The sequence below is a fragment of the Hyposmocoma kahamanoa genome, unplaced genomic scaffold, assembly GCF_003589595.1.
Source record: "Hyposmocoma kahamanoa isolate Upper Pololo Valley unplaced genomic scaffold, ASM358959v1 88, whole genome shotgun sequence".
NCBI lineage: Eukaryota > Metazoa > Arthropoda > Insecta > Lepidoptera > Cosmopterigidae > Hyposmocoma > Hyposmocoma kahamanoa.
Window position 1 is genome coordinate 19,501,284 of NW_020654466.1, and position 16,725 is coordinate 19,518,008.

Genomic DNA, 16,725 nt, shown 5'->3' on the forward strand with positions numbered 1-16,725 from the left:
TTGTAGAAATGATTTCCTCGAAAATGTGATGTCTATAATATTTCGATAGGATTACACAATATTTTAACTCTGCATGCCGCTGCGTGTAACTAAAGTTTTTGCCTTGACATAAAATAATATTGTAGGTGTATTGATTTATAGGAATAAGTTTTATAAACCAACGACATTCGAAATGACCTCCAAAATTGATATTGTTAAGCCAAAAACAGTGAAAGTTTACGAACTAGATGAATTCGAAAAACTTTTAAAGGGTGTAAAAGTGGCGGCATGCATGCTTACAGAGTCCCAGCCAGTTGGTGAGGCCCTAAAGTTTTCTAAATATTTACGACAACTAACCTCAAAATACTTGACACTTATACATAACATGTAAGTAAAGAATTATTTATAACTTTCAGTGGATGAAGAAAGTGTATTAAAGCGACTTAACACGTTAACCCTGAATGGGGCAGCCGATGGCAACTGCTGCTCATGTTGCGGCGTGGGACCATTCAAGAGCCGCGCTGACCAAACCACACATTATAAGAATCATTGGCATACTTACAATCTAAAAAGAAAGTTGTTTGGAAAATCTCCGCTGACACTGGGGCAGTTTAATTCCAGACAAGGTAACTATTTTGTTTTTTTACATACTACTAATCAATAAAATACCTACCTATTGAAACCGTGTGTGAAACCTACCGTGTGGAAAACCATGCCGGAACACCCTGTATATTGATATAGGGTGCTCTGGCAGGGTTTCCCACAAGGACCAATATCCTGCTGTGGGAAATTACACAATTAAGGAGCTTTGCAACAAAAAACAATAAATCTCATCAATGTCAATTCCTACTTTGTCTAGTTTCATTGAATAGATTTGCCATACTGTGTTCAGCCCCCGTAGCATGGCTACGCATGATAGTCGCGACGCGCGCGATAAAATTGAAATAAACGCGCCTTATTGGCTGTCTCAATAAGATCTCAATCAGAATTTAGACAGCGAATAGCGCACGCTTATTTCAATTTTCACGCGCGTGTCGCGACTATCATGCGTAGCCATACTACAGGAGCAGATCAAAGTATTTAAAATATATTTTATGGTGATTCTTATTCAGGTTGGATACAATATTCATAGAAACATATAAAACCTGATGTTTCAGCTTTATCTGTGGTATTAAAATAACAGAAAAGCCTGTCCAACCAGTTATTTAACTTTTGACATATTGTTATTATTATTAGGGTGGCTTCATTCGGGGCATATGTAGCCCCTAATCATTGCGACCATCAGTTGATCTATTGTGATCACCACTAATTACAGTTCAGAGCCAAGGCCGACAGCATTGAAGAACTGAAGGACTTTCCTGGCTCCCACAGATTTAATGTCCTCTGGTTGTGGCATGTGCCTTCTCAGTATGGAGCTTCGTACGCCCATCAGGGGGTAACATTGGGTGATAAGATGAGCAGGAGTTCCATCCGCCTCGTGGCAGAATCTACATTCTCTATTCTCTCTGCCCAATATTTGACAAGTGCTTGTTCAAGCTACAATGTCCTGTTAAGACTCTAGTGAGCATTCTGATGCCATTCCTGTCTAATGACAGAGCTTCTCTACAGTGTTTGGCACTGTAGGCAGCTATCAGGGCTTTTGAATGCTCAAGACCCTTAACTCTGTAGCCACACTTCTCAGGAGACGTGTGTGCTCTCGTTCAGCATAGTGAGCTTTGCCAGGCTGTATGCTATCCCTGTAAAGGGTTTGGTTGGTCCAATAAATATTTCCCTAGCACCAGCCTTTGCCAGTTCGTCTGCTGCCTCATTTCCCTCGACGTCAGAGTGACCTGGACACCAGCGCAGAACCACTTTATTCCTTTCCCCGAGAGCATTCAGTATAGTCACACAGTTCTCTACAGTCCTCGATGTTGCATGCAATGCATTAGGGCCGCGCCCGGAGTAGTGGACATGGCTCCCGTTACTAGCAAGCACGCGATGCGCTGTAGACTGCTCAATGTGGCAATATTGGTTGTTTTGATGACTTTAGCGCTCCAAACAGCAGAGGCATATGTTACTATGGGCCTCACTATTGCCTTATATGTATAACCAGAGAGTCATCTTTGGTTTTAGACTCCCAACGTTGTCCCACCATACGACTACAGATACCTAAGGACACCTTGAAATATGCATGCCTCTGAAGTTCCATAATTACTGACATACAACCATAGACAAAAAATTTCATTACTTCAACATGCTCTTTAGCTCTGATATTTATCGAGCCAACAGATCATGTAACAAAGACTATTCAAGTTGGTAAATTTGGGTACCTGTCTAATAAATTATAATGAAAATAATAAAATTATAAATAATTATAATAAATTCTTATTGTTCATTATCTATATATCTATAATATCTTCGGATTCTTCTCTATCTATACAAATGGGAATCATCACTTGAATTCTCACTAACATTAATTATTAATTCATGAAAACATAAATCATCAATGCAACATCACGATCCCAATCTGACAATATCTTCTTTTATAAGAGGACCCCTTTTGCAATGGATGGAGTCATACTTGACAAACTGTCAACAATGCGTTGTTGTCTCTAAAATAACAAATAATGAATTATTGGAGTTCAAGTCAGTACCTAAAATCAAAATACGTTGAGTTCCACAGGGAAGTGTGATAGGACCAATTCTGTTCTTGCTGTACATAAATATGATATTATAGACAGAACAAAACATCCATGCATATTATTCGCTGACGACATATCTATTATAGTAACTTCTAGTAGAAAAACAACTTCAATAAGAGAGCATGAACTAAACATAAACAATGCAATTGTTGAAATAATAAATTGGTTACATTCAAATAATCTGAATATTAACTTAAACAAATCAAACTATATACAATTTAATACATCGAGACATACTAAATATAATTTCAATTTAAATATTGATGCAATTCAGGAAATTTTGCGCTGGTACACGTGGTGCAGGGAATTGCCTAATTTGAAACTAGGTAATTGGTGTAGTTGTCTGGCACATTATTATTTTTGTCTATTTAGATGAGGACTCCAGTGTGTCAGACAGTGAAACTGATGATTGCTACAGCACTCCAGCAAGCGAGTTGTTTGCAGCAGCCACACGGCATTGCAAGGCCTTCTTTACCAATCAGAAAGGACAAGTCTTCTGCATCTACCGATGTATTTTGCATCATAAAAAGGTAAAAGGAACTCTAAAGCCTAAACAATGATGTTAAAAATAAAATTACCGACTGTTTAAATTTTTATTGAATTGATATTCAATTATTTTTATATGAAATTACTCCACTAGTTTGTTATAATTATTAATACAAAGATCGAACACTCAAAAAAAATTCCTTCGATCCGGATTCGAACCGACGTCTTCTCATCGACGCATACCGTGCCAGACTCTATACCAACTAAGCCACGGAACGAACCAGCGGACCTCACGAATTTTTCTGTGTGCTTGCGTCGTATCTTTGTATTTTGGTTTTCAACGATTTTCTGGCCGTAGCGCAATCAATGAGAAATCTATGATATTTCGTCACCCAGTTAGATACCTTTACAGCTAACAGCCCCGGCAATAGATGTCATATTCGTTGTATTTAAATACAAAAAATAGCGACATTTCTGAGAGTTCGATCCTTGTATTAATAATTTTATCAACTGTTTTTTAGATGTATCCATGCATGTCAAACTACGCCTAGTCATTCTTTCAAATTTTATTATTGAAAAAACGTGACTTAGAACTAATTTTAAATTGTAGGAGCAACTATCAACAGATGGTGAAGGTCGGATATGGGTAGAGAGGTGTCAACGTCTCATCTCACCAGGTTTTCAACGTTGGGCTGTAGTGATGGTATCAGGGGGTCATTTCGCGGGAGCAGTGTTCTCTGGAGGGGCAGCAGTTGTGCACAAGACCCTGCATTCGTATATTGTGAGGAGAGGACAGGGACAAGCACAGGGGACACGGGACCAGCACGGAAATGCGCCTAAGTCTGCCGGTGCTAGCTTGAGGAGATATAATCAGGCACAATTTTTGGAGGTGGGTAGACTATACAATTCTTATGTTGTCTTAGAGACGTGGTACGTTACAATACACAACACTAATCCTCCTCGTAATTTTCTTAGATTTTTTAAAAGACTTAGAAAGAAACAAAATAGAAAAATATGACCTACATCCTCCCCAATTCTTGTAATTCTGTTGACAAGTTATAAGAATTGGAGAGGATGTAGGTTGTGTCAGAGTGCCCCTCAGATCTTTGCAGTTAAAAGTTCTGAGCAGCACAGCACTCTTTTTTTTTCATAATACTAAGTGATGGAACAAACAAGTCGTGGGCCTGGTTGTAAGCGACACTTGTTCGTCCGTTGCTTGATATGAAAAAATACTGAAGGAAGTTTTCTTTGTTTTCGGTCTTTGTATTAATGAAAAAAAAAAAAATTTAAATTATTATAGCAAAACACGAGATATTCAATAAATAAACACCATTCCACAGCATGTGCAAGAAATAATGTCGGCCTGGTCCGAAGACCTGGCAGGCTGTTCTCTCGTGTTCTACCGCGCCGTGGGCTCCACCAACCAAGCAGCACTGTTTGGCAAGAACTCTCCGCTGAACAGAGATGATCCGCGCTTGAGGGCGCTTCCCTTCCCTACAAGAAAACCTACCTATAAGGGAGTGCAACGCGCGCACGAAACCATTTCCAGTTTGGAAGTTTATGGTAAATTATTCAAAATAAACTTACAACATCTTTCTGTATTACTCTTAGTTTACATGTCGTCGGCTAAATTCATAAACTTCTTAACCTCCAGTAGTGTGAACTTTAAACTAGGCATAAAAAACAGAATTACTAGAAATAATTATGTGACAGTCTATGATAATACCTTAGGTAATTTTATAACTAAAGAAGGATCCATAGTCCGTCTTTTTTGAAGACCGAGTAAAATGGCATTTGTAGGGTTACCAGTTTTCATACAATTTTAAATAGTTATGTATTTGTTGTCGATAGTTTTATCAGTTTTATCGATAGATTTTGAAAGAAGATAAAATTATGCCGTAAATGACTGAATTGTGATTGTTACGACGTTCTAATGATTACTAATTGCCATTGACTTACAAATAAATGGACGACGGGTCTAATACAAAAACCACGAAAAAAATGTCCCAAGTCAACCTATTTAAACATAGTGACATGTAAAGGAATATGAAAAAGCTTTTAAATTGTAATGTCATCGCAGTACTGTCTAATTTTGCTTGCTTCGCTGTCAGTCAAACAAACGAAAACTAAAGCGTGAATGACGCTCTGTATACGATTTTAACGCCCTATAAGTTGGGACACTTTTTAGCGCGGACCCGACGTCCATATAATTGTAAGTCAATGCTAATTGCGTTATTGTCTTCTTATTCTTATTTTGATAGTTAGCTTACTAGTATCGAGAGCAATTTTTGTTCATAAACTTATTCCATAAGCGTGACCAACATTCAGTCGAAAGAATATTTATCGACAGCAATCACCAGCTGCTCGCTAGCGGGCAACAGTTTTACGCGATGAACTGTCATTTTACACATTATATTTTAAGCTTTAATAGCCCGATATTGCGGATGAAGGGTAAAAATGGAATGTTGTCCAAAAACGGAGTTACGAAGTTTTCAATGTTAGTCGACGATGTGCAAATACTATGCTGCGTTCCATAGCTCGGTGGCAAACCCTGAGTTTGAACTTCTGGGATTCTATCAAAGACCAAGTCTGAGCGCAATAGATGACGGTAAAAACTTATAATAAAATACCAGAACGTATAAAGACCGGAAACAATATAGGAAAATATAAACATGTATTGAAATAATTTTTATTATTAAAAGGCTTTCGGCTAAAGGGATTTGTGGCAAGAGTTTTTGAAATAAATGTTTTTAAAATAAAATGGTTTGATATATTTAATAATAAACAAAGGATAACAATAAATTAACTAAAAATATGTATACATAAAATTAATTAATAATCAATATGATAATGTAAATTGAATTAATTTCAATTTCATTTCATTTCAATGCTTAATTTTCGTTTGATTTGGTTTATTGAATTTAATATTAGATTTTTTATTTAGAATAATTAAATAATTTGAACGTTTATTATGTTGCGGTACCCTACCAGGGTTCATGTCTAGGTACTGAATTTTCAAATGTACACCATGTCAACCACATGATTGCAATAAATAAATGAATTATGAACTGATTGTATGCACATATCCATGAGCCTAGGTTTAAGTGACAATGGTATGTGTGTCATGGACCAATTGCTCCTCCAGGCGTTTTCAGTCCGGTTTGATCTCTTTCTCTTGTGGCGCCTGGACCTCCTTTTATTATAGTACTTTTTAATATATGTCATCAAATCTGTATAAATCTACGAATTTGTTAGTATTGGTACTTGGTACTTGTACTTGGTACTTGGTGCAACGGGCTGGTTTCCGCAACTCGACGACAAAGCGCCTATTTTGCGTGTGGTGGGTGCAGGGTCCTACTCGTGCCACCCAAGCTCCTCCAGGAATCTCAGCAGCCTCCTTGGTTTGCTGAAGACTTCGGGGAGCGACCTTGGCACTCCAAGGTACTTTGCCCTGTAGTTGGCCACGCCGGAGCATTGGAGTAGGATGTGCGCAGCCGTTTGTTAGTATTTTATTAAGGTTTTATAAAAAAACAATTTCAGACACGATGGAGCTATTCCAGAAAGCACTTATAACAGCGTTTGCGAACAAAGCCGTGACAAAAACGGGATCCGATACTAGCATTGGGAATCAGAAGAAAACAGGGAAAAGTAGCCCTAATAAACCAATTGACAGGGCTAAATCCAGGTAATCTACAAAAATATAAGTTTCGTAATAAAAAATCCCTTTATTATAATTTTACATTACTGTATTCATTGTCATTTTTTTGAGTTAGTTTGATACTCTTAACTCAAATGATTGTCTTCCCCGACACTACTTGGGTATATAGTCCGTTTCAATCCATTTTGTAAAAATGGTAAACAAGTCCGTTTTCTTAAAATTCTTGAGAAATTGTTTAATAAACTGAAATGGAGGAATGAAGGTAAATGTTTCAAGATTTAAAATTCGTTAATATGCCAAATGGGATTCAGAGTACGTTAATATTGCACCATTCACAGAACTTTCATCTTAACAAATAATATTCTGTTATACTATAATATACGAAGGGTCAAAAGTAAGTCATGTCCTGACATATTAAATTGAACTCTATGCAGCTTGCGATAAGAACAGTCTAAAGTCCAAAGTGTAAAATGTCATCCTTGTTGTGCTCTTTACGCTACGAGAATAATATTTTATAATCCCGCTATGACTACCTCAGCGATTAGCTTTATGGCACTAGATGAAGACGTCTTACGTTCAAAAGCCGGTAGGACCAACTTAGGAAACATTTTTTATACTTGGGTCTGATTTCCATTCCGTTTTCGACCAAGTAATTGACGTCTGGTTGTCTGACTCATTACATTAAAAAAAAATATAATCACTATTTTCAGAGAGCGTATACCCAGAGAACTACCAACGCAATTAATCTCAAGTGAAGATGAAGGGCCATGTTTTATAGACTCTGAAACCCCAGTGGCCTGGATCAAAACACTCTCGGAACAAAATAAAAATGGAGTCATCACGAATAGTAGAAAAGATCTTATCAACGATTGCTCTATTGCCAGCGGGAATTCTGACACAGAGACAGAAAGTCTGCCGGAGAAGAAAGAGATTGTTAAGAAGAAGAAGAAAAAGAAGGTTGACGAAAAAACCGTGCCTGTTAAGAAAGTGCTACAGAAGATCCCTGCTAATGTTAAAAAGGTAGTAATAATAATAATGTCTAATTGAATTGCTTCAACATAGCGGGTTTTTTATTTTAACGTAGCTTCCATCCGCTATATTGTTTTTAACCGACTTCAAAAAAGGAGGAGGTTCTCAATTCGACTGTATTTTTTTTTTTTTTTGTATGTATGTTACGCGATAACTCCGGAATTTGTGAACCGATTTTCATGATTCTTTTTTTGTTGGAAAGAGGGTAATTATGGAATTACCCTCTTTCCCCAGTTTTTAGTGGTCCCATTTTATTTTGAAGAAAATCAACCACCTCAAAGGGTGGCTGTTCACGCATGAAGATTCATTTTTATAAATAGCGCCTGACTTTAATTTAGGAGCAATTACTTTTAGCAATTATTTAGTTGATTTTGCTATTTCTCCGATTCAAGGCGTTTTTATCTCGATATACTTTGAGTACCTAGTGTCGTAGTGAGAACCTATTTTTATTATCTCCAGTATCAAGTCCTGTATAGTGGCGAACTAGGGGATATTTCAATGAAACTTAGCAAATAGATGTAATTCCCACGTACTTTTGAGGTCGGTTTTTTTAGTACTTTGTACTGAGATTATTTTTCATACATTTAAATGTGTGTGTTACATTTTTTTCAATGTGACGGCATCGACTGTTTATTTTTTTTATAATTTGTGTAAGTTTCTATTACAGTCATTGACTTACAAATAAATTACAGTACGATAAGCATTTATTCGACACGAATTTCAACGCGTATTCCGCGCAGCGACCACGTGTGTTTAACTGTCATGGCAAAATACGCTCTATTTCTTTAGCTGTTACATTTTAACTTAAATGAGCGACCCGGACACGCTGGCGAGCTTGGATTGAATTTGGTTTACGCGGCGACCGCGCGGTTGTATTATTCATATGTATATAAATAGAATTCAGATTTGCCATTAATGTACACGAAGGTGTGTTAACTAAGCGGTCGCCGCGCGAAAACTTTCTCCTCGGCTCTAATAATATCATTACAAAAAAATAAACCATGGCCATGGGCCAATAAGGGGACTTCTAATCTCTATTTTTTTTTTAATTTTAGGAAGACCAACGGCTATCTTACATAACATAAACCTAAATAAAAACGGAGAGCCAATTATAGGTCCTCACCGGTAGAACTATACTACAGATCGTACCACTTTAATATAAAATACAAGTAGTCAGTTTTTTCCTTGTAATATTATTCAAATATTGAGCATGAGCTAAACTTATTTTCTGAATTTTGCGAAATATGCGTATCCGTAGTATCCATAGATGGCATTGTGTGTCACAAACTATAAATTACCGCTTCCTAATATGGGTAGATGGCGCTAATACTAAACAAATTAAAAGAATGGCCAAAGAATAGCGCCATCTAGTTGATTTGTTTGTTATCACTAGAAATTAAAGTTGCTTTGATAAATTGCAGCTCGTCAATGTAAAACTAATTACTTACAAAAACAGTTACTTGGCACACGTCGCGACTAATACGTACGTCCAATAGGTACTAAATACCCGACCACTCTGTCTTGTACCGCAATTGGTAGTCGTCAATGACTTGATCGTTATACACTGGAATTGAAACTGTATTTTTCTGATCTGATCTTGTTTTTCAAATGAAACTTACGGGCTCTTTACAGGGTCCCAAGTCTGCTAATTCTCTTGGCCATTGTAATTCTATTGGGAATCCACTGAGACTATGTTGCAATTATGATAATATTTGCTATCCTGCTAAACTCTAGTTGCTATTGTAGTTGGGTCTCAATAGTGTTCATTCATTCATGCAATCTCTAATGACCGATTTAAACCACACTTATCATCGCGTAACATTAAGCCGGTCAGAAAAAGCTTTATCTCCATGAACGTAAGAGCGAAAAAGACGTTACGCGTATCGCATCGGTTCGTATGAACGCGACTCGCTACAGGTCGGCAATGAATCTGCTTACTGCGAACTTCCGATCGCGTCCGTACGCATGCCGACGACGGCTGATCCTAGTTTAGAAACAGTGTGGTTAAAACATTATCGCCTCAAACTGATTCCGCGTCAATAAGTTTGGTTTATCCCTTACTAAAACTACCATAGAAATTACTAACCATATCTTAGTTTTTAGTTACCTTATCAGACGCGTATACGTGCCGCAGACGCGCTGTAGTGAATCGATTCGAACACGCGCAAACATCGCGTTGCAAGCAAAAAGCTTATATGCTCCGCTAGAGTTTGCTCTCAGAATTTCATGTAGTTGCTTCGTTTAAAAAATTAACAGACAAAACTAAATACGTTGTGTGCAAAGGATCTTACAGCTAGCGATCGCGTAAAATGTTTGTGTACAAAATGTTGTATCTTGTGACCGCTAGAGGCGCTGTATAATTTGCCATACAAAATTATGAAGTAATTTTCGTGCGTTAGCGCCAACTGTCATAGTAAACTCGAGGCACTGTTTGGTTAATTTTGTCGGTATATTTTCTGTTTTCATTTCTGTAAGCCATTTTCTATTAGCTTACAGTTATCCATACTTCGCAGCAATTACAAACGTTTTTCGGAACCTTTTTTACTTACTTCCCAAATAGTAATACATTTTCTTTTTCTAGATTTGGAAAGTAATAGCTGGCAATGAACAGTCATCGCTGGAGACGATATTCGAGGGCTTGGAGAGCGTGGAGCTCGAAGCTGCATGCAATATGCCGGATCCGAACGACGGCAACACTGCACTCCATAAGGCAGCTATAGCTGCCAAGCCAGATATGGTTACGTGAGTAGCTTTATAGTTAAACATTTTTTTTTATAAAGTTTCTTCCTTGCTCTGTAGGGTTAACTGGCAAATACACATTTGAAGTTGATGAATAAAGAAAGGCAGGGGTCTACTCAAAAAAGAAAAAAATTGGAACGTGGTCTATCAGACAAAAAGTTTGGGAACCTCTACTCTATTCGGTGTAGCATTTCCAAGTTAGGTCCTTCCAAGCGTTTCTTGTAATATCTTTCCTAGACTTCCTTGTACGGAACCTGGAATTGTCATTGGCAGTAATAACCATGGCCCCTTCGACGACCCACACTTGATGAGGATTATTTGGGACTGTAGTGAAAATGCCTGGTTGAGAATTCTTCTAGAGGTTCTTGGCCTTGCTTATCGCGGTCAGATTTGGAATGTACTCTTTTATAGTGTGCGAGCGGGACTGGAGAACTATAAATATTCCAAGCAAGACCCACCTGCCTCTCATTTATTTACTAAAAATTGTACATAATGTAATAAGAACTTAACATAACGTGATAAGAACTTATTCTAATAAGTCTTACAACTAATATGTACAACAAAAGCAAATACCAATTACAATCTTTTAAAATTACATAACAAATCACATGGGCGCGAACACGTTTTCGTCCTTAACAGTAATATTATATTAATCTGGCAGTGGGCTTTCATTTGAAGTTTGTATTACAATTGCCAAGAATATTATCATAGAACCTTGGTGGCCCAGCGGTTAGCAATTTGGGCGTTAGATGAGGCAGTTCTGGTTTCTGTTCCCGGACCACCAGTTTTAAAAACAAACTTTATTTATTTGGTTCTGGTTAGCTAGCTCAGTGGTTTAGGTCTGCGGGCGTTAGATGTGGAAAGGCCAATTTGCGACACGAACTTTAATAAATGGATTCTAGTTTGGGTGTTCTGAGCAGTGTCCCAGAGTTCCGATGTTCGGGTATTCACAACACAGGGAATTGTCTAGTTTGAGATTCCCAGGTGTGCTTGTTAGCAAGTAAATTAGAACATTAATCTAGATAGTATTTTTGGTATAGGCAAATTCTCGTTGCTGGCGGCGATCCGTGCATCCGAAACCATGCTCTGCAAACGCCGTACGCGGCTGCACCGCATCCGGACACGCGTGTCGCCTTCAGGCTGTTCCAGGCTCAGCATCCCGACAAGTACAACTATGCCAAGGTATGTATTCACTTGTAAAGCTATCGTTTTGACCAATGAAGATGGAAGTGCCTTGAGGTTCTTTTACTATCATAACTGCCTCTGTGGCCGAACGGTTACCATGCCGGACTGCCACGCGGAGGTCCCAGGTTCGATTCCCGGGTCGGGAGAAATTTTTTTGTATGGCCTACATTTATTTCTCTCGTGAGTTTGGGTGTAATTTGTGGTTGTCTATGTGTGTGTCCATGGCATCCGCGACACAGGGTTTCCCTAGTGTGGGGCTATGTTGAGTGTGTGCGTTATTAAAAAAAAAAAAGAACCGCTGTCACCAAAACTCACATTCATAATTTGAAACACTATGAAATCTTGACTTGGACTTGGACTTGGACTGTTAATATAATTTAATCTGTGTGTACCCTTTTGCCATATCGTTGAATGTTTCGTTACCTGTTATTTGCAACGTTTTTGTTTTTATATTGAAATTTCAATCAATGTGCTGTCATCTGGCGGTCAATAGCTGAAGGACGACGAATTCGAGATGTTCACTTAGCCCTCTAAAAAGAAGCGATTATATTGCAGCGGGATATGGTTTACTTGTGTTTCTTGTGATAAAACAATTATTATGATTAACAAAAAAAATTGGAAATTTATTAAAATTTCATATAATAAGATTTAACGATTATATGAAACACTATCATAGATAATATTACAATTGTGACTATCATTTTTGTACTCCAAAGTAGCAAAAGTTTTTATAAGATATATCACGGAGAGTGTGCGATGTAATTACACGTTTTAATTCAGCCTTCCCTTTTGGATTCTACCCCTATGTTGTGGACGTTCCAAAGATTCGCACGAAGCTTTACGCTTTCAAATTCATAGAGTGGAATTCCCTGCCCGCAGACTTGTTTTCTGCACGTTATAACTAAAAGATCCACTTTTCAAGGCGAGACTGAATAGGCATTATTTAGGTGTACAAGCGACATCCTCGACCTCATCGTCACTTTCCATCAGGTGAGATGTAGGTCAAATGCGTACTTATTTTTTATATACAAATAAATAAGGCATATTTCTACGATTTTCGAGGTGTTGCCTGAGATAATTGACTCGACTTTACGTACAGAGTGAAAATGGCGGACTGCGCTCAGGAATGTGGAACTTCGCGTACTGTTGGCGCACGTGACATGCAAACTAAGCACTTCTATCGTATTTATTTATTCTTCTGTGGATGTTATTTAACATTTATATATTTAATTTTATCTCACTACACCAAACAGTCGCACATTCCCGGTCCGTTGACTACCGAACTCCTGGAGCAGGAGAAAGAACGTAAAGCTCAGCAGAAACGCGCCAAGCGGCAAAGAGACAAAGAGAAGCAAGCGGAGAAGATCAAATCAAACAAATTCTTGCAGCTCACTGATGCTGAGAAGGTACGTGAAGATTTGTGTTATTTCTTTGGTCATATCTAAAGCCATTATATATATATTTCATTTCAATATCAAGTCAGTACCATAATGAAGTGCAACACGCTATTTAACCTAACCAATAACAATGGCTTTGATGTCATGTGGTTTAAGATAGGAAATAAAAACGTTTAGACTTTCGTGGTTCTTCACTAAATGATTATCATTCATTACAAATTTCTTAACACCACGGCTCTCTCTCGACTTCATGCAGTTAATGTATGCAGTCGTTATCCGAGCCCTCGACTGCATGAAGTTGATAACGATTTCACGCAGTTGAGATCGATTTCATGCACTTAATGCGTGAAGTCGTTATCAACTGCCTCCGTGATCGAACGGTTACTATCTGACTGCCACGCAGAGGTCCCAGGTTCGATTCCCGGGCCTGGGGAAATATTTGTATAGCCAACATTTATTTCTCTCGTGAGTTTGGGTGTAATTTGTGGTGATCTATGTGTGTGTCCATGGCAACCGCGACCCAGGGTTTCCCTAGTGCGGGGCTATATTAAGTGTGTACATTATTATTATTATTATTATCAACTTCGTGCAGTCGAGATCGACTTCATGCATTTAATGCGTGAAATCGTTATCAACTTCATGCAGTCGAGATCGACTTCGTGCATTTAATTCGTGAAGTAGTCGACTTCATGCGTTTAATGCGTGAAGTCGTTATCAACTTCATGCAGTCGAGATCGACTTCACGCCTTTAATGCGTGAAGTCGTTACCAACTTCATGCAGTCGAGGTCAGGCTGCATGAAGTTGATAAGTACAAACATGCAGTCAATCTGCCAGTAGCCTTAATAATTTGGTTACTTGTACAGTTATTAATACCTATAGCTTTAAAATGTGTTTTATTCTTACCTAGGTAAGAGCGAAGGAGCCACGCTGCTTCTTGTGCGGTTCGAACTTGCCGAAAATGCCGTTTTCTTACGACAACTACAATTTCTGCAGCATCCGCTGTCTGCAGAACCACCGCAATTTGAGACCCATCAACATGACCGTATAAATATAGAAATTACGGAGTTACTACAGAGCTCTGCATGTGAAAAATAAACATCATCTACAAGTTAAATCCTAGAACACCGTCCAATTGGAAGAATTTGAATTTCCCCAATATGAACCATCTACAGAGAGAACTACAACATCTGCTACGTCTTTTGCCTGCAAAACTAACTTTGTGTGGCAACATTTAATACTTTATTTCGTTGTAAGAAGTTTCAGCAAAACCTTTAAAAAACTCAACAAATGGCAAATGTCATACTTGTATAACTTTGTGCGTGCATAATATCATAATTTGAGTTTTATATCGTTGTAATAAAATTTTGTAAGATGCTATAATTCCAAATGCTAATAAGTATTAAAATTTGCAGTCACATTATACCTTTAAGAAATGTGGACCAGTGATTTGCATGTCTTTTTTATAGAAGTAATAACATCAAATGTGTTGGACGGATCCCGTCGTTTGGTCTTCCAGAAATTCATTACACGAAATTATAGAAAAATATTAAATAATTTTTATGGAAATATCTATATATTCTGGTTTGATCTGTAACTATGATTGAACCAATTGACCACGTCTGTACAGTCAGCATCAAAACGATGTTAACGGTCTAGCTGACGAAAATCTATTTTATTTGTGATATCTAGTGGTGGTACGCGATACGCCTGTCCATAACAGTTGTAGAGCTTTCAATAGCAAAGATCTGAGGAGCACCGCCACTATGCCCGTCACCCTAAGACATAACGTCGCCTTACTTTCTCAAACTCGTATCTTAAAGCACAAAATTGCTGAAATGCAAAAATGGATTGTATATACTTTGCAGGCTGATTTGACATTACATTCCCTTCATGTTCACACACTGGGTATTGCCTATTTTTATAGTAATGCATCCAATTAACACCCTTGATAACAAATTTAAAATAAACAGAACATTCTGCCGTCTCCTGAATAATCACTCTTTATAAAATACGAGTTTGAGAAAATAAGGCATCGATAAGTTGATAAGTCCTATGTGCCTGTAATTTTACCAGCATACCTGTCAAAACTGAAACGTATTAATGCACATTTAGCTTAGGGATAGAAATAGGTAAGGTGGCGGTACTTTTTAAACTAAACTAACTTTTTCACAAGGACCTCCATTGCTACTTTCAACATCCAGACTAAATAAATAAATAATAACGCACACACTCAACATAGCCCCGCACTAGGGAAACCCTGTGTCGCGGGTGCCATGGACACACATATAGACAACCACAAATTACACCCAAACTCACGAGAGAAATAAATGTAGGCCATACAAACATTTCTCCCGACCCGGGAATCGAACCTGGGACCTCTGCGTGGCAGTCCGGCATGGTAACCGTTCGGCCACGGAGGCAGTTTTGGGCAGCAGACTTGAACCAAATAAGAAAATTCCATTTCCCATCCCATTGATTATGCCTGAATAGTACCGGGTTTCATCATCCAGCGCCCATAGCTCAAACCCATTGGGCCACCGAAGGAATCCAACCAATTATTTAATTGAGCGACTGCCGTCAGTGGTAGGTCTGAAAAGCCTTTGGTCTACAGGTTGTCATACTCTCACTCTTCGAACAAAATAACTATGTTTAGAGCTGCAATTAGCTCACGACAGCATATCAAGCTACGTATAGACGGATTTTATTGCGTTCCATTGGAGACGTAGACAGTGTATAGCTTAATGTGCTGTTGACTGTACGTGACATATTTCCGTCAAAATTGTAAAATACGTCAATTTTGGTGAAAGGGACGGGGATATTCGCCGATGGTAATACCTAATGCAATATTTGAAATCAACTCTAAATTAACTACCTCATATAAATTAAACAATCTAGTTGCCTTTTGTACAAGATTAATTAGTAATAGTTACCATTTATATGTATCTAGTACGCGTATTGTTACTTTTTGAATTAGAAGTAATGAATAGATCGCTAGCTGATATTTAAAAAGTTACTCAATTAGGACGCCTTCGCAACTGGCGCGGGAATCGCGCGCCTGTAGCGCTTTAGTAATTTTTAGTTCACTAATTGTGTCACGACTGTGGCGATGCAACTGCGCTTTTAGATATTGTATGAAATTAGTGGTGCCACTTGCTACGCTTCTATAAGCGTCTAATTCGAAGGCCTTAATTTTGTGTAGAAATAGAGAGGTAAAAACGATTTTCCATTGTCACAGTACATAGTCATTAGGGCTTTTATCGTGGGAATCTCGGGTCACGAAAATTTCAAGAGTCCAATGCTTTTTTGGCATTTTTTAGACTAAAGACTGGTGTTTTTAGTTTCGGGAATTTCGAGACTTTTGAGACAAAGTTAATGTCACAATGTTTTACTACTACGATATTATTCCATTTTTTTTGTGAAAGTTTTTAATTGGTTGAGCATCTGGCACGGATTGCCTGAGGGTGCTGGTTCGGATCCAGCCGAATGGAATCTTCTTTCTTAGGGTCGTATTCTAGAACTCTACTCAATGCTCAAGTCAGGATTTGAGTATGGTTTAAAGCACTCGAAATC

The 16,725-nt window shown here is 38.0% G+C and overlaps 1 protein-coding gene across 1 annotated transcript; it reads left to right on the forward strand.

Moving 5' to 3' along the window:
• Positions 1–79: 79 nt before the first annotated feature.
• LOC113235704 (ankyrin repeat and zinc finger domain-containing protein 1-like) lies at positions 80–14,863 on the forward strand. Its single transcript, XM_026471562.1, has 11 exons — positions 80–296; positions 396–605; positions 3,033–3,190; positions 3,757–4,035; positions 4,487–4,709; positions 6,687–6,831; positions 7,515–7,824; positions 10,415–10,575; positions 11,613–11,754; positions 13,011–13,163; positions 14,063–14,863. Exons 1-11 carry the CDS (start codon positions 173–175, stop codon positions 14,201–14,203), a joined length of 2,046 nt encoding a protein of 681 aa, XP_026327347.1. The 5' UTR covers positions 80–172; the 3' UTR covers positions 14,204–14,863.
• The last annotated feature ends 1,862 nt before the right edge of the window (positions 14,864–16,725 follow it).

Excerpts from the sequence above, each read along its gene's own strand:
- LOC113235704 (XM_026471562.1), top strand. The coding sequence starts at position 173 with ATGACCTCCAAAATTGATATTGTTAAGCCAAAAACAGTGAAAGTTTAC. Across the intron at positions 7,825-10,414 it reads TCCCTGCTAATGTTAAAAAG|ATTTGGAAAGTAATAGCTGG; the intron begins GTAGTAATAATA and ends TTCTTTTTCTAG. Across the intron at positions 11,755-13,010 it reads ACAAGTACAACTATGCCAAG|TCGCACATTCCCGGTCCGTT; the intron begins GTATGTATTCAC and ends TACACCAAACAG.